The sequence below is a fragment of the Nesoenas mayeri genome (genome assembly GCF_963082525.1).
Source record: "Nesoenas mayeri genome assembly, chromosome: 12".
Lineage (NCBI taxonomy): Eukaryota > Metazoa > Chordata > Aves > Columbiformes > Columbidae > Nesoenas > Nesoenas mayeri.
The window spans coordinates 17,751,169-17,770,018 of NC_137547.1; the positions used below are offsets into that span (position 1 = coordinate 17,751,169).

Genomic DNA, 18,850 nt, shown 5'->3' on the forward strand with positions numbered 1-18,850 from the left:
TGCTGCTAGCACAGAGAAGCTCTAGGATCTCCCTGGATTTTTGCCAAGCTAGTTTGAACTTTGCCAAGGTTTTTACTTGCAAGTGAAACTGTGGCTTGTTTTCAGCTCCCTGAATTCAGGTGAAAGCGCACCACCAACGATCCTGATAGACAACTGTATGCTGGCACAGCCTCAAGGAACACAAGAAGATGGCATCACCCCTAAAACATATCAAGCCATAAACGTAACTTGCACAGCCAATTTTGGATGCGCATCCCTAGGTCTCTTTCTTTCAAAATGTAGGGTCTGCTCTTCCTCAGTAGTATGTCCCTGGGTATCATACCAAATTGTGGACACCTATTAGCTTTTATAATCATATGGATGCTGGACATGTAATTTTCAGTAGTTATGAGTCCTAAGACTCTGGACTGTACAGAAAACAATCTTCACGAGTGCTTCAAAAGTGTCTTTGTGGTTTCTTGCCACTAAGGTAGATGTGCCACTTATCTTTAACAAAAATTCCCTCCTTTATTTAACCACAATTTGCATTTATAAGAGAACAAGATGTTGAATGACTTTTCTACATTTCTACAGTCCAGAGCTAGATCCTGAATTATTTTCCTGAAAAAAACCAGTCATGTATGTGTGAATACTTTGTGTGCTATGTCAGCAAGCGCTATGTGGAACTGAATGCTCCAAATACTAGTTAGCAAGGTGTGTAACAGAGATAAGGAAGACACTTTCTTTTTAGAAACACTTTTTTTTTGAGAGAGAGAACCACTGAAGTAATCTGTATTACCCTCACAAGTCAGTTAACAAAAGCATGTCCTGCGACTTCAGTTAGCTATAAAAGTGAAATGCTCTCAGAGATTCCGAGAGGGAAAAGCCTTGCTGCAGCACTGCCATTTTCTGTGACCCTGGGTGGGATCACAGAAATCAATATCTAGAGATGTGGGTGTTTTTCTTGTGTCTTTCTCATACATTTCTGCTTCTGCTGCTGTTCTGTAACTTGGGTACTACTCCAGTGAAGTCCAGTGGGGCTGTCTGGGAATGATCTCCTAATGACTTGATACATTACTTGATAAAGACATAGATCTGATGGGTGCCGGTTGATTCAATGACCAATAACCAGTCTCCTTAAGCAACAGTGGCACATGAAACATGATCGGAGAGGAATGACCAAGTAGCTGGCATTAATACTTATCCATTTCTATTTAAGTTATTATTCTAATGAAAAATATGAGCATGAAAGCTATTCCCAGTTCCATGCGTTGTCCTTCCCCAGTGTTAAGCTAGCAGCTTGCCAAATCCCAGAGCAGATTTCTGCCTATAAAACCGTCTGCAGAATTTAGGGCACATAAGAATGGCCAAAGATATAGCAGCAGGGAAGGCTGGAGAACAGTTTTCCGTTAATGGCAAGGAGGAAAAATGACATCCAGTGCAATCATACTTCTGAACCTGGTGTTATCTTGGAGCACTGCCCTTAGAAGTGATATTTACATAAATGAAAACTTCCCTGCAGGTGCATACACAATTGTTAGTAAATAAGTACAATGCCAGGCAGTATAATGACAACTAAGGAAAATTACTTGGTCATTCCCTTGATGGGTTATCATGATGCGGACACTAAATTGTGCTACATATTAGGACAACCCTGACATAAGGAAGAATCTCCCATGCAAAGGGGCTTTTCAGCTCGCATGCATTCTGCCCAGACCATCCCTAAGCTGGCTGAGTGTGTGCAGTGTGCTGGGCAATGTGAACAAATCCCAGAAAGCTGCTTCCAGAAGTAGCAATAAGTGAACCTGTTGCTTGCTGGACATCTGATAACAGTTTTGATACTATCATTGGACTTGAAGCAAGAACCTGTTTACAGCTGATCTTATACCAAGCTTGTATGTGAGTAGAATAACTACTGCAAGATTTTTTTAAGTAACCCAAAGTCAGCTGACACAGATAACTTGACTGCCTGTGCTCAGCAAAATAATTTAAAGAGATATATTTCGTTTTAGCTGGCATTTTATTGTGGCTCCATTTGCAGGTCTTTTCATGGGTCTTATATAGCCTCACATAAAATCATCCATGTGTATACAAGAGACTTTGTAATGTGAGTGTGACTGTATGGCTATTTTTACGCAGTTTTCTAAGATGCAAAACTAAATGTTTTAAGAGATGTTTAACTGTTTGTTTTATATAAAAATACTTGATCTGTATTAAAATAACAGTCAAACACCTCTTGTCAAATGCCTTATGCATGCAATTTGTATATACAGTTGCATATGCATTTCTAGTGTAAGAAAGGTGAATTTTATTATCCAGACCAAAAGTATCAGGTTGGTATTGGACTTTAATCAGGCTGCTGTTTCTAATTCTTGTACTTTTCTAAAGAACAGTGGAATGTGGCAGAAACTACACAAAGCCAAGTCACGGAGCTTCTTAATTTTTCATCTACATAGGCAAAACTCTCACTGAAGGCGCTGAATGAGAATTTCTCTGTGTAGCTAATGTGCCTGTGCTTATAGAAAAGATACACGTGCAATAATCTTTGTTACGCATACAGCTCTACAAAGAAGATATAAAGCCGACTATATAGAAAGTGCATAAAACAACTGTTGAATTAAATATGTGTCTGCTAAATAAATATAAATTGGGTTTTCAAGCAATTAGACAGTACCTGTAAGTTATTATTTAGTAGATAATAAAGTGCATATGTTACTATTTTTTAAGCTGTATCATTTCATCTGAGTATTGGAAAGCTTAATTTGCAGTGTAATTGAGTACATTAGAAGAGTATTAATAGCTGCAGCCCATGAGAGATTTGTTTTCACTGTACGTAGCCATGTTGAACACAGAGCAGTTTGGGTGCTCTGATAGCAAGTCTCAGGCACCTTCCAAAATTGCGTGGCAGAGACAAATTGCCAGAAGGATTTGTTACTTCTGCTAAACACTGTGTTCAGCCTTATAGTCATTAAGTATCAGTCTCTTTTTAGCATTAAACCAAAACCGCTTTGTATTTAGTACCTGCATTTACATTAGGATATCCCAAAAGAGGCGTCTTCTGCCTCAACATGAGATAACTTTTGGAAACAGACTTCTTCTCTAAGTAGGCTTGTTCATATGCAAAAAAATAAAGAAATAAAGTAATGAAGGATAGTCTTAGCGTTATGAGACAGTTAGCCTGCTGGGAGAATCAGGAGACTGTCCTATAGGCTGGATATAAGACAGGCATATTATATTCCTATTTTGATTTATTTGTTCTGCTATTTTTTTTCTGAACATCTAGTATTTCTTAGGGCAAAGCCTTTCAAACCTCTATAAAGAGAGGATAAACATTTGAAAGTATGTTTTGTGAGTGCATAAAGATGGCATAGCAATTCATTACGTTGACAAACATCTTGGTTGTAGAAGCAGTAAGAAAATTATCCTGTGATTCAAAACATGGAAGGAAGGCAGAAAAGGAACACTCGCTTTGCAGGGAATTAGCACAGACCATGGAGCTGCAGGGCAGCTGGTGGGATGAGGGGATGTCTCTGCCCACCCATAACAGTCACTGCTGCCCAAACCAGTGTGTATCCTGTTTCCACAGGGCAGGCTGAGCATCTCCTTAGCTCTAACAGCCAGAAGCCTAATACTCCAATACTTAAACAGCTTGACAGTACTAGATTTTATTGTAAATATAAACATTTTTCCCTATTCAAATGTCTTTGACTAGATGAGAGGCTGTTTCACAAGATTTATTTTGTACCAGAGTTTTATATATATGTATGTATTCTGCTTGCAACATACCACAAATGAGTCAAGTTGATGCAAGGTTGACTGGGAAGGGATCAGAGAGAGCAGGGTGGCAATCTTGAGGTACAGTTATCTAATACCAGAACTAACAAACAACATAGACAACACAAATTTCCCCTATGGCCAGCAGCAACCTAGGCGATATCTAACACTGAAGCGCCTTACTGACAGGACTGTGTCTCATTGAATACCCACAAATACCCCACTGTTACGCAAGGTTATCTATGCTCCACTGAGACCCAGAAACTAGATTTCCCCTTTCAAATATGCCAAAGGATTCAATGTAAATGTATGTGTGTATAACTAGAACACACCTTCCCACAAACTACAGTTATAGCTGCCCATTAGATTTTAGTATTTTACTATGAGAATGGTATTAAATATTTTCCTTTTATATAATAGCGTCACCCACGATGCAAGAGATCCTGTTCAATGGTATTAATATGGTATTTTTTTTTCCTTCATCTAAACAGGGCATAAAGGTATACAAGGCTAACAGCATAAAATTGCAGTAAGGTAGTATAACCTATAGAAAGTATGCAGTAAAGTCCTCTTCCTCAAGCTTGGGGACGTCATTCGTGCAGACACAACAGGGTGTCCCAGCCAATTCTGCTACTGCGCAGCATATTCCTGTGGATGTGGCAGCTTTTGTGCTCACTGCCATCTTCCCGTACTGCCTCAGCTGGCACTGTAAGTCTTTCCAACAGCCCATGGTGGAGAAGGCAATGGCTGGGTCTTCCCATAGGGTTTTGAGGCTCACTGGGTTTGTAAAGGATGCTTGTATTTGGCTGGGAAACTGCTCCTTCCCCAGGCTCACCCCCACTTCCCTAGCCCAAACACCATGGAGATTGAGCATGCAGAGGGAAGGTGCCTGCCCTGATTTATCAGTTTAGACTCTACTACGGGGAAGCATGAGAAGCAGATTCAGCCTCGTTGGCTGGCAGCTCTGAATTGCAAACCAGGTTTGTTGGAAAGGGCACTGAGTGGCAGTGGCTCTGCCAGCAATCGGCGGGCGCGGGAAGTGGGAGAGCGTATCGCTGCCGCTGGCCATGCTGCCAACTCCATGCAGATAGTGTGGGTCTGGGATGTTCGGCAGCTTTCAGAAAGCCCCAGATGCCACCTTAATTTTTGAACAAACCCAACCTGAGATAAAAAAAATCAGCTTTTGTTTTAGCCTTAGAAATAAGAGCCGCATAAGCCTTAAGAGCTCAAAAGGCCGAGGGGAAAATGCTTTAGAAAATCTCAGGGTTTTGTGTTCAGTGAATGGCCGGGATGGAGGGAGCTTTTAGTCAAATTTTGTTGGTCCCTTAAGAAGGACTGTGCATTACAGCTGATAACGAGCCGCCGTCCCGTCTGCCGCTCTCTCCCTCTGCCCAGCTCACCGCTGGCCGAGATGCAACACCGTCCGGTAACCTTGCCGGTACCGGCACACCTGCCCGCGGTGCCGTGCCCCGCCGCTCCCCCGCGCCGGCCGGTCCCGAACCCCAGTCGCACCGCGCCGGGCTGCCAGCGCTGCCCTCGGGCGCGCAGCAGCGGGACGCGCTGCCCGGCGTGTCCTGGCCGGCGGTGCGGGCCCTTACCGATGATGATGGCACAGGCGCTGACCAGCCCGATCTCCTTCTTCAGCGCCACCCGCTCGGGGCCGCCGGGCGCGCCGCGCTGCTCCCCGCCGGCCATCGCTGCCCACGCCGCTCTGACCCGCTGCCGCCCGGCGCGCATGCGCCGCCCCCTGCCCTGGGGGGGGGTGTCCTGGCCGGGGGGTGTCCCAGGCGGGGAGGTGTCGCCGCCTCTCAGAGGTAAAGGCACCTGCGGGCAGCGGGTCCCTCGGCCTCCCCAGGGCCCCTCGCAGGGTGGCGGTGTCCGGGGCGGGCTGTGTGTCGCACGAGGAGCGTGTGCCAGGCGTGACAGCTGCCTCCGAGGGACCTGCGAACGTGTCCCCCGAGGAGCAGGGTAAGCGACCGCAGTAACACCAAAGTTAGCACGGTTTGGTGAGTGCCACGCGTCAAGTGACACTTTTGGTCTGTCGGTCAGCAGGCTCTGCCCCAGCACCCAGGTAGCCTGAGTGCTCACAGCTCATTTTGGACGGCTGTGATGACCCAGCCCAGCTCCGTGTGGGGCTCGCTGTCACCTGGATCTTCTCATAGGCGGCCCACGCACTGCTTGTGCTATATTAGTTGGGCTAGTGAAATAATTTAAAGGAAAAAGCATGTTATTGCTTGTAATCAGTGCTGACCGTGTGTGGCCAAACAAGCATAGTTAAAACCAACACACCAATCCCCAAATGCTGCTGCTTGATTTCTGCCTTTTCTCGTCAGTTTCTTCCCGCTGGTATCACATCTCTGCGAAAGGGGTTAAACCCCCAGCCCGTGTGTGCAGCAGCTCCCTGGCACCTGTGGGTGCTGAGCAGCTGCGAGGTGTCCTCCCAGCCGCCCGGGTGCTGAGCTGGGCGGGCAGCGCAATGTTGATAACCTGCAGCTGGAGTCACATGTTGGCAAGCTGAAGGAAATAATAATAATAAGTATTTCCTTTCCTCACATGGGGCATGAGTGTTGGGATGCTTCATTGCAGCAAGAACATAGGAATACAAAGGTAAATGCAAGGAAATAATGGCATGTAGTAATTCACAGGTTTTTTTTCTTTTGTTCTGTGGACAAACTGCCTTTGTAAGAATGTCAATGGATGATGTTTCCTTAAGTCATAGCTTGGAAACCTGGGCTCTTCCCTCATGCTCTAACAGCCAAGGGTTTATTGATGGAAATCCCTGTTTCATTCCTTGTTTATAAGTCAAAATGAGCCCCTTCATGAGAGCAGTTGTGTTCAGAGAGGATCCCCCCACCTGTGGTGACCTGTTCTGAAAGTGCACAGGTTAGAAAATTTTCATAAGAAGGTTATGTGGTATCTGGGAGGCGCGAGAAGAAAATGTGAATCTGTGGGCAACCAATGCAGAAATAGAAATTGACTATTGTGGGTTGGTATCAATGGGAGGAGGAAGGTCTGGTCCTTCACCTAGGTAAAGGAAGGTGGCAAGTTTCTGTGGTGATATCGGTCTGATTTTGTCTGACTTCAGAATGAGAAGTATGAACTGATGTCAGGTGAGTCATTTGAGGAAATCAGTGGACTCTTCTTACAAAGCTTATGGTGGCAAGTGAGTTTACTTTATAAAGCTGCTTTATACTGCTGCTGTTATAGAAAGGCTTATTAATTTTCAAAACTGAGATTTGTTTCCTAACTCCATCTGTTGCTTTGTGGAATTGTAATTTCTAAGTGAACTGACTCACTAACTACTTCTAAAAGGTAATTTTCTGAGTTACTGTATACTTTTTATAAGGAAGCATTTTACAAGAAGAATTACCCTCTGAATTATGTAAACAGTACTACTGTTTTCCTTTTAAAGGCAGGGAAATGAGAAGACTAGAAATGAAGTTTCAGATGCTCAAAAGTAACCTCATGTTTTAGGTATGTCTCCTAGGTGGTTTAAATGATTGTTTCAAAGCTATGTTTTCCACTGGTAGCAGTGTAAGTAATTTCTAGTGCCTCTGAAAGTTTCTATGCGCTAATTTTATATGGACACTATGATTTACTATGTGAAAGTTATCTGTGACTGTTTCTTTTGTAAGAACCAGAAGTTAGAATGAACTTCATCCCAAAAAGTCCAAAAATCAATAAATATGGGAATGAATGGTGTTGCTAACTGCATTACTAACTGTATTGCTGACTTCTATGAGCCTAATGAAGTTTAGGATCAGTTAAACTTCAGGGAACTACCACAGAATCTGTTAAATGAATGACTACCTGAAAGGATTAACACTGTACTTGGTTTCATTTGCTGTGGTAGAAATATTGGTTTGGTCTGGAATATGTGTATAATCTTTGTGGTATTGTGTAGAAGATAAAAATCCTTGTCAGGCCTCTTATGCTGATTACAGAGGAACAGTGCATGCTGGCTGTGGGATGATGAAAACAAACACTAGAATTTGATTAATTCTCATAATCTTCTTAAACTCAACCGTGCAGCAGCTACAGGATTTATGTTTTTTAAACATTCTGGCCAGTTTAGGAGGCTTTTCCAGGGAAAATGCTAAGTATTCATACATGTGTGCCCTCTGCTTGCTGATATCAATACATTGTTCTGTAGTTGTTCCTCCTTGTTGAAAGCCATGAGGCACAACTGGGTTACTTTATCTATCTGTTTCCAAGTCTTTTACTGATGGTAAGAAAGGAGAACCTGACAGAAAAGCATTGAAACAGTCTCTTTAGGAGAGGTAGCCAACAAACCATTAAAACTGAGAAAAGCAGAGGAACCTTAAGAGCATTGTCTTCCTACCCAGTTTCATATCAGATGCATTTTGAACAAGGCTAAAAGAACAGTGCTAGTGCAGGAAAACTGTGTGGTGAAATATCAGCTTCATCACACCTTTCGCAGCAGGAACTTTAATGAACTGGCACATCTGATTGTGGCTCAGCAAGGCCAGGATACTGTCTATTACACGCAAGTGTCAGCACCAGATCCTGTTTTGAGAGTTTCATCCTCGAGGGAAGGATCCGTGCCCTTGCCTTTGTGTGGGGCTGTTCCCAGGAGGAACAGGCAGCATGTGCTCCCTCGGTCACCATGGAGGCGTCTGGCATGGGAGACCCAACCCTTCACCTCACACCTGAGGGATCTTATAAATGTCCATTTGAAGGGACTTATACCTGTATATGATTGTATTTTTCTCAGGATACACAGCATTATTCAGTAGGTACTTTTTTTGTGGTATCTCCACCAGAATGTACCCTCTAGTGCAGACAATAAGCTTGTAAGAAGTTTAGCCTAGTTACCAGGTAGTGTGGGTAATAAACAGGGTGGGCAAACGAGGCCGGGTGCGGCTGTGTAGGTGATGGAGGAGGATGGTGGCTGTGCAGCAGCTGCCCAGTCTACCCCTGATGCATGAAACAGTACGTGGTGTATGGGATAATGGTTATAGGCAAGGAGATACAGTCAGGAAATCCGTGCTGGTAACTTATATTAGGATTGTAGTCCCAGACTTCTGTACTTTCTTTTTCTCATCTGTCCATGGAAAGAGGATAAATTCTTTACTTAAATCCATATAAAAACCACTGATTAAGTGATTATTTTGCCAGTGTATGCACAGTAAATCACTTCCCTTTTCAAAGTTTTAAGTGTTTTAGTATTGCCGAAGGAGTAAGCAGCTGGCTGTTTACATGAGCTTTCAATATGCCTGCATCCATAGCAAAACACAGAAGCGTAAAACAGCAGTGGGCCAGAAACCTGTTGGAAAAGACAGCAGTGACAAAGGTTGCCCACATTAACTGCCAAAAACTGCTCCTTTTTTTTTTTTCCTAGGCTGAGTGCCTGCCCACTTCACTGTGTTTTTTGCATGAGGGTGAAGAGAGGACTTTTCTCTTCTTGTGGTAGCGTTGACTGCTTATTTAGGTTGTGTATTCTGTCGTATTGTTAATATAGTTCCAAAATGAGCAAGTCAGAGGGCATGTACGTTCTAATTAGTAGTTATATGAGAGCGCTCTCAGAGTGAAGACTTCTTTTAAATTGTTCTGGATCTGAACATACTGTATCTACTTGAATGATGAAATGCTAGTAAGCAAAAAAGCCAAAGTTCTTTGTGGGAAGGCAATTGCTGCATAGCAACTGCACAGAGAGGATGCAGTGAAGCTTGCATGTGTTCTCCTTTGTTGCTATCTTTGTCTTCGTTTTCTCAATGTTCTGAAATGTACAGGAATTATTAAAGTTGTTGGAACCAGTTATCTCATTCATTGCCACTTATGCTCTAAAAAAAAATAAAAAGAGAAGCAAACAATGCAGTGTGGTTTTTGCATTTTGGGAAGAAGTAATAAAGGGAATTTAATATGCCATTTACAAAGGGATGCTGTGACTGAGTTTTCAGATGAATATGGTCTGTAATGTATGTGCGGTGTATGGAAAGAGAGCAAGGTTAAAGAAATATAAAGACTCTTCATGAACAGTAGATGTTCTTTCCAGTCTCACTCCCTTTTTGTATCCATCTAAACAAATTTATGTTGTGGTAAAAGATAATGCTACAAAACTGAAACATACCATAGCTGTTAAAACATAATTCAACTTTGAATTTAATGGGGTCACCATAAACTATGGCTGGGAAATAATTACACTACAATTTAGTTTATATTTCAAGTATCTTTAAAGAAAACAGTGGGCTGACTAGTTTAGCAAAAAGAAATTTGGGGAGTAATGGGATCGTAAAATGATTCTTAATTGCTAATAAACTTGAGAGAAAGGTTTCCCATGTTGAACAGTGTCTGTGGAAAGTCTGTTACATCCAAACTAAATATGGGAAGCTGGTCTGAACTGTGCTGGTGGATGTGTACTGCGCCAAGCCCATGGGAGGGGGATTTGGCCAGCCCCACAGCTGACTGGGGACTGCGGGGTCCCACTGCGATAGGATTGCTGTTACTCTGTGCTTTGTCACCTTCCTGTAGTAGTACTGAAACTTGTAGGGCATTAGGATTAAGCCTACAAGCAGGAGTAAGGCCCATTTACTGGAAGGTGACATCAGTGTGAGGGAACCATAAGAAGCCTTTTGATTTAAATGTGAATGAGTCCCAACAGGCAACCTAAATGTAGGTGCAGGTGGATCAGTTACTTGTTGAAAGCATCTCATTCTCTATCACTTTGCTCTATCATGTTCAGTCACTATATGATAAAGGTAGAAAAAAATGGTGTTCTCTGTATGTCTAGTAATGTGATATTGTACCTCTGTGTTTTCAGAAAGCTGGAGCAGAGGAAGCCACATTAGTATGTGACTCCTGTGTCACTACCTGGTGCTGAAGTAAGAAAATGGGGGGTTTATGTTTGAAAGGAGAATCTTTTCCTCTAGTCTGATAAAGGAGGAAATTGTCCAGAGTAGCTTTTTTTTTGGGTAGCTACTTTTCTCTGAATAATAGCAACAGGAAAGAGGTAGAACAGTTCTGGAATAGGTCATAGTTCATGCAAACTAGCTAAGCATCTGAAACAGGTAAAAGTAATTCCTATGATTAAATATAATTGAATAACTTGCTGCTTATGTTTCTATCATCCTCCTTGATTATTACAAATTTCATTCACAAAAAATGTTATTTATAAACAATGTCCTTTTACTTTTGTACCTTGCCAAATGGCAACGTGAGCACTGAGTAAATAGAATGTGAGCACTGAGTAAATAGAATGTGTTGCAACTCTAGCAACGGGTATGAAGATCCTTCATGCCCTCCGCTGCCTTGCCCGAGCAAAGAACTGCTCTCCGGGACAATTTAAACACGGTGTGCTAAGGGGTAAGTGGAGTTCTCCTTCACTGATCTGTAGGGGTCAGTGTGAGTGCTGGCAATGAAGGACTATACATAGAAATCCAGCAACCATCTCTAACCAAAGATGTCCTCTGGTATGCAGTAAGGCAGCAGGAAGCCTCTGTTTATAATAAAACATTCATTTGTCTCTTCCTCTTGTTTCAAGTTCTTGGGAAGACTCCCCTTCATGTCAGTAAAGGGCAGGAATGTGATCAAGAGCTGGAGCTAGCAAATACATCATCTTCAGGCTTACAACAGTGGCTTCTGAGTGGGCTGAGTTTTGAGAGTACATTCCAGGCTTGTTGAATGGATGAGATAGTTGGAAAAGAAGGCTGAGAATCAGGTCTTCTGCAAAGCTCTCTGATTTATTTCTGACAATGAAGTATATCTTCCGAATTCTGTAGTATATTGCATTCATTAGGCATTGGGAAGAGCCTCAGTAGGTAAGGCTGACTGATACCATTCTTTCATGATCCTCTGCAACATCTGGGAACTTTAATCATCTGAAACTCAGGAGGTTCTTAAGGCAGTATGACTACGTTTTGAGCTCCTCTAAGAGGAATGTGGGTCTTGTATTCAGTAGAGCTTTCCTAGTGTTAATAACTCCTTCCATAGCCTCTAGAAATGGCAGTATTTTAGCAATGTACAGAAAAGTCAGGGCCAGATACTCCACTGCACTCCCTTTGAGCAGCAAGCTTTTATCCATAGAGTCTGGTGACCAGAATTTTTGCTGTCCTTTAGCTATGAACTGTTGGACAGTTAGATATCTGTGTAAAAGCTCTACTTCTGAATTTCCAGCTATATGAAGGGGACCATTGTATCACCCCTTCAAAGATATTTAATGACAGCTCATAAGTAGATGAGTGTAAGTAGATTATGTAAAAACCTGTTTGTAGGTTGTTGATAAATGAGGTTTCTAGAGCCAGGGTTACTGAAAGAACCTAGTTTCAGTTAAGCACTGGTACAATTGGTGTGTTATCAGAGCACACAGAAATGCGGTAGTGAAAGGGCCCTGAAAGGATGATCGATTTCAGAACAAGCATTTGGTGTATGCATTTTTTTTAAAGATCTCTGACAACACTGTAGTATTTCAACATTTCACAACTATGATAACTAGAAAGCATTTCTTCAATCACCGATCTAAATTTTGTTTGTTGTGATTAGCATACTATAATTCTCTCCTCCTCAGTGATCACTAGGAAACTGTCTCATTTTTTCTATACGATGCTTTAGTTTATCAGTTTGCTAGAACACTTAATTTAGTCTCCTCTTTTATAGATTGCAAGCACGCCTGATTTCTTCATTTTTTTTCCTGAAAAGACATGCTTTCTACACCCTTTTCTTATTGCTGTCATCAGGACTGGCTCCAATTTCTGAAGATGGTATCTTAAGTTGGACATAATATTGAAGCTGTCCCATCAAAACAGCCAAATGGGTTGGAATAGTGACCTCCATTTCTTACAAGTGACATTTCTCTCAGCTTGGGACATTTTCTTTTTTTCTTCTTTGTGTGTATGTGTGACTGAGTTGTGCTGTTGACTTAGGTTCTTAGCCTGAGGTTCACTATAACCTGTTTCACATCCTTTTCAGAAGGAAAAGTACCACCAGGTTTTTTCCCCCTCTGCGTTGCTACAGTCTCCGTCCTTCCCTATTCCGCATCTGTGTGCTAGATCTGTTCTTCTTGCACCACTTGTGCAGCTGAATATCAGCGTCCTGACTTTACACCACTTCACCAGTCAACTGAGATAATCCTTAATGTTATTCCTCACTTCTGCATTTGTGGTTGCTTTCATATTGATGCATCCACGAATTCTTAGGCTCCATTCTTAGATGCCATGCTTAGTCCCCACTCAAAATTAATAACGTTGGTCCCTGAATAGATTCCAGGAGACCCACCTCGAAATTTCTTCCCGGTTTGTTAGTGCATTCTGTATAATTACCTCAAGAGGCGTAGGTTTGTTTGTTTATTTATTTAGTTTTTAAAACCAGTACACAGGTAACATGACAGTTGTCACTTGGCTCTTATTTTGTATTATCTTGCTTATGAACATGGCACGTTGGGCAGAGTTAAAAGCTCTAGTTTAAAGAAAATTAGTTCATATCTGCCACTTCTTCTTTATCTACTGAATCAAGTTCCCTATCGGACACAAAACCCACGACTCGAATCGTTCCCCCTTTTCGATGAACTCTTGTCATCCTCCGAGATGCCCAGTAGATGGCACTCTGGATCTGTAACAGTATTTTAAAGTCAAAGCGCTCACAATCGCTTCCTGTGCTATTTTAAGTATTTGTTCCTCAAAGTTTTGTATCTAAGCTTAAGATTAAAATTACCACAGTAGTAAAAGTTTTGTTAAAGTGCGTTTGGATTCACGTTGTCATTATATATATATATATATATATATATATATATATGTCTAATAATCCTTCCATGTATATCTGCAAAGCACAAATTTATATGGTATTCCAGTGAGGGAATGAGCCACCTCTGTGAGGGCAGCTGGAACATGTTCCAGTGTTGCTGTGCGATACAGTTGTGTATCCATGCCCGATGCATGGAGAAGCAAAATAGGAAGAACAGAGGATCGGGGATTGTTCTGCCATGTGTTCTCCCAGTCTCAATATGGTGCAATTGTAATTTAGATGGAGGGATAAAGCTTGTTCTCACATGAGGCCAGCCATTATCACCATGATCCACAGGTCATAGAAAAAGTGTAGTCTGTTTTAAAGACTTCAAGTAGCATTGGTTTTGCTAATGGCATTAGCTCTGGAATACTGTGTCTGATTGTGTTTAAGTTGCCTGAACCACACCTGCAGCTTCGTTGTGGCAGCATCCAATGGCTGCAGGAGGGATCTGCTGGCTGTGCTCTTTCTGAGCGCTCTGAAGGCTCCTGCCTGGTTTGGGGATCCTGGTCGCTGCCCTCTCTGGGGCCCAAGGCATGACTGTGTGACTGTCAGTGTGCTGTGGGCCTGCGCTCAAGATGCTGGGGCAGAGCAGCTCTCTGCCCATAGGGGTAAGTCAGCTGCCAGAGGAAATCTCCAGGCTGCTAGTCCAAAGATTTACCACTGAGACACAACGGAGCAGACTGCTGTCTCCTGCCTTTATGAATACTGTCTTCCTGATAATTGATTGCGTCAAGGCAAAGTTGGTGGTGTTTAATCTAACCTGTCTTGGCTTTGCCTTCAAAGGGACTAAGGTTTAGGATGCCAGTTAGCTCTGTTCATCCAAGATTTTGGAGCTCCCTCTCAACTCTTCCCGACCTGTGAGCACGCCTGAGTCTTCCAGGACAAAATAAAACAAGTTAGCTGTGCCACCTGGCAGTGGTTTGAACCAACTTGTTTGACTTTGCCCTAGAACTGACTAGAAGTGCTTACGCAGCCTGTTACTTGGTCTCAGCTGGAAGGTGTTAAGTAACAGCTGAGAAACAGAAAGAAACAGCTTTCTAAACGGCCTGCGAACCGTATGCCCTGGGTGAGAGGTTTTACATTGGCCTGTTGGCTTTCCCTGGAAGAGACAAGGTGTGCTCCTATGGCTTGTTTCAGTGGAGGGGTGCTATAAGAAGCTGTCATATCTCAGCTGCTAGCTAGGCTAGCAGTATTTTCCTGCAAAGGTGTGTTCCCTGCCTGTGCAGCGCAGGTGGGATTGCTGTGCCTGAAGGTGCCCAGTGGAGCCACACAATGTGCTTTGCAGGGGTGCTGCGAATGGTTCAGGGTGGACCCTCCATTGTACAACCTCATTTTGTTGTGTACATCTGAGAATGAGGAAGCTGGTTTGGCACACCAGGTTGTTTAATAGTCTTTGAAATATGAAAAAGCTTCCCCCCCCCCCGCTTCCTGTTATTAAGCTGGCGTATCTATGGTATTATGCAATAGTAAGGAAATTATAACATTTCTTATCTGTATAATTGTATTGTTTTTTGAGCATGTTTACATCATGCTCTTCACTTTATGTATTGGTGTATATTTGCACAGAGAACCACAAATAAAATAGATTATCCTGTTGTAAAGGAGTTCATCTATGTGCAAGATGAAGAGCTGTCTTACAGACAGAAATGTATATTTTGTTTAAGTGCATTGTGCTTAGAGTTCATACACATCCCCTCCAGTACTTACCTCTTAAAAGAGTTCACAGAAACTACACTGTAAACCCGCTGGAATAGTTTTTATTAAATAATTTTCTCTGGTAAACAGGGAAAACAGACCTGCAAGGAGGTTAAAATCTGGGCTTGGCTTTGCCACTAATGATAAACTCAGGCCCCAAAATTTGCTGAGACAGAGATGACAGGCTCTCGCAAGTACATCAGGTCATCCACCCACCCCTGCTTTCTGGTTGCTGCGGGGTACAGGTGCACTCAGACAGAAAGGACTGTGATGCTTTTGAGCTTTGCTCACACACAGGGCAGAGCAAGAAGGAGGTGTGGAGGCCATATACACCTGTTCCTCTCAAATGCACTAGACCAGCACCACCAAACATTTCTTTCCTCGCACTTCTTGAAGAATCACTATTTGTGGTTTTCTTTCAGTTTTGGGTGGCCATTTATAACCTGCCAACCTTGGATGATTCCCAGTCCAAATAATTTGTGTTTAAAGAAAAGCTACATGGGAGCAGGGATGCTATAGGTAGGTAGGATTGCCAGGGAGCCCATTCTCTCAAAGCTGCTGTGTGCCCCAGCCCAGGAAACAGTGAATGATACTCAGACACTGGTGCTTTTAATGTGACCTTGGACAAATTTTGTACCTCTCTGGACGTGGTTGCCTATCTCTAGACCAGATGTTTCCTTCCTGTTGCCATCTGCCTAGAGACTTGTAGTCTTATGTATTGTATTATCCTTTGGTATTAGCACTGGTGGGCTTTTTCAAGTGGAGGAGGGACGGGATGTCTTTTCTTTATGTTAAGCTTTGACAGTGTTATCACAGGGGTAGGAGATTTGCAGTGCAGTGCATCATCCCAAACATTTTTGATGATAGCATCAGATTTTTCTCCTACTTGCCCTTTTCCCTAGAAAGGGGTTAGGCTCTTTGGGTGTTGCCTGACAAAACTCAGGAGGTGGGTGGGTGCGGTGAGATTTTCTGGCTGCACCTCTCTGTAGGGTTACCGAGAGTGCAGAGGGATTTCAGTCCAAACAGGGAGCAGCCTGCACAAATGCAAGTAGAAGCAGAAGATTCTCCAAGGCAGCATGTTTCTTCTTTCTGGAACAACTTGCCAACAGAGAAGGAGATTATGTTGGAAAGCAGCTGGGCTGTTCTCTGTGTGTGTGCTTTTGGCCAATCATCCTTCATGTGAGCACATCAATCTCTTGGAGAGATGCAGTTTCAGCCAGGTGTTGGTATTCACTTGCTATCTGCACATCACAATAAGGAAACGCAAGGGGAATTTGTAAGCTAGTGAAAGGCTGTGTCTCTAGTAGGGGAGGACTAGAATCTAGAGATAGTGCTATGCTTGTAATCTCACTGATCTCTCTTCAATTCTGTCTACACGACAAGTGTTGCTGCAAGATGCCTTCATATTGTGCAGCTCACCTTAACTTCAATAGCTTCTTTCCACCTCCCTTCAGTACTCTGCCCAATGTCCTTTCATGACCCTCTGCATATGTGCTTACATGCTTTCTGACCATCCTCATCCCCCCTTCAAGCTTGGAAGATGTGGACAGACAGACAGACCTATAGCACAACTGCAAACCCTCATTTTCTTGGGTAATCTTGCTTGAAAGAGCAAAGTGTCTGACTGTAGCCAGTTTTAAAGCACTGAGGTGCAGAAGTCCAGCACTACATGGCATGTAGTGTTGAAAATAGTGACAATCTAGACCTTATATCACCTGTGGAACTATAGAACAGCAGACTGTTCTTCAAGTGCTCTTAATGAAACTTGCTTAAGTGCTTTGTTGAGCTGGAACCACAGCCAGCCTGTGGCACATGGAATATTTTCAGCTGGAAATTCTCAAATTGTGGAGTCAAGTCCCATAGTGTTTCAGGAATAGCTCAGGGAGCTGCTGATAGCTCAGACAACTTGGAGTTTTTCTACCTGAGTCGTTGGCCATTCAAACTGAGCTCAGAGTAAATCTTTGGGGAAGCCTGTAACAAATCAAAGAATCTTGTTTAACTTGGCTATGGCTGAATGCTGCACATCCTTGTGAGACTTGGTATACTCCACTGATTCACAAACATCTGACTCTCTTCACTGACAATTCTAAGATGACTTGTTGAAGGAAAGAGAACACAGAATTTTCTGAAATGCAGGTGATTCTCATGAAGCAAGTGCAGGTGTGTGCAGAAGGCAAAACCCAGGTGTGCTGGATGAACACCTGCGTGCTGCCATGGCTGAAATCATCTGCTTTGCCTATTTTTGATTTGCTTACCCAGCACTGATTGCGGATGGCACCATGTGGTATGTGGATTTCAGAGTGCTCAGCCTCCTGAAGTCTAAACCGCAAGGACTAAGAATCAAGGTGTTCTTTTTGGTATGTGATGTTAAGTAATACCTCTACTTAACAACATCTAAAGGCTAGCGCTTTCACTTTTGCTGGTCTGTAGTTGCAGTGTTTTTTGTCTTCATATACACATCTCCTGTCTCTTCCTCCCGGTGTGCCCACCAAACCTCATGCAGATATTGTTATGTGGGCAAAGCATATGTGGACCTGGGTAGTAGTTTTGTTTGACTAGGGGCTTCCTGTAAATGGCAACCAGAGGGCCTAGCCCACCCCTGTGGCACAGGCTTTTAAAGTCCCATTATTGCTCTGAATCACACCTTTGTCTCCACACTCTGAGTCATATATTAAAATAAAACTGTGGGAAATAATAAAACCCAGTTATATGAATGTGTTTTTTATTATAAGGGTTCTTAAATTTTTTTTTATTACTGCTTTGAGGCCAACTCATCGTCTTTTGTTATGTTCATTACAAAAGGCTTTGCTCCAATTCCTGTTAACTTGAAGGGAAAGGAACACAGTGCACAGGGAGAAGAGCAGTTCCTTGCTGGCATCCATTCCCTTGTCCTCAGCATGCCTCACAGACTTTACCACAGCAGCTCTACAAGAGCCCTCTGGGGCAGGCGGCGTTACAGGGGAGGTTGACCAGGCAAGTTTGCAGAAGACGACTCACAGAACCGGGGGTCAGGTTGAGTTCTCCAAGTCTCATACCCAGCACTCTAGCTCTTGGCTTCTGTTGTTCCAGGTACACCTGATATGAGTTTCAGTCCTTTGTCAAGCCAATATGAAATAGTTTTCAGCTTTGCTGATGTCATGTTTGCTTTATCTCCAGAAGAGTGAGAAGTCTTTGTCAGTCACAAAGAGGTAGAAGACAAGATTGAAGGCAGGAGGGGAGGGAGTTGAGAAAAAAAGTAAGAGGCAGAAGGCTTATTTATTTTTGCTAATTAGAAAAGTAGATTGTTCCCATTTAAAAAGGAATAATCTGCTAGACCACATTTTTAAGTGTTTAGGCTTTGTAGATGGGGGAACCCTTTGGTGGAGCCCTTTTATTCCTAGGGCTTTGTAAATAAAAGTATTTGTATCTTGACTGAATCTTAGGAAATTCCTTTTCATCTTCAGTTTTACATCATACTTGTTGACCACACCAGAACTAGGGCTCCTTGCTCAAAATCCAGCACATTATCCATGCCATTTTCTCTCACCCTAAAAAGCAGCTGAATGTACAGATACTGACAGAGTCCTGGATGAGTGCTCCATGTGAGCCTGGAGTCATACTGAAATAAAACAATTCCTCCGTGTACCTTTGGCTACAGCTTCCAATCCACCCCCCACCACCACCT

General features: G+C 42.9%; 1 protein-coding gene across 1 annotated transcript in view; it reads right to left on the reverse strand.

The window, feature by feature from the left end:
- The window catches only part of SLC7A10 (solute carrier family 7 member 10), a 38,520-nt gene extending 32,923 nt beyond the window's left edge, over positions 1 to 5,597 (reverse strand). Inside the window, exon 1 of the mRNA XM_080352095.1 lies at positions 5,352 to 5,597. Coding sequence (XP_080208221.1) covers positions 5,352 to 5,490 — 139 coding nt within the window. The 5' untranslated portion in view covers positions 5,491 to 5,597. The remainder of the gene's footprint in view (positions 1 to 5,351) is intronic.
- Between the last annotated feature and the right edge of the window lie 13,253 nt (positions 5,598 to 18,850).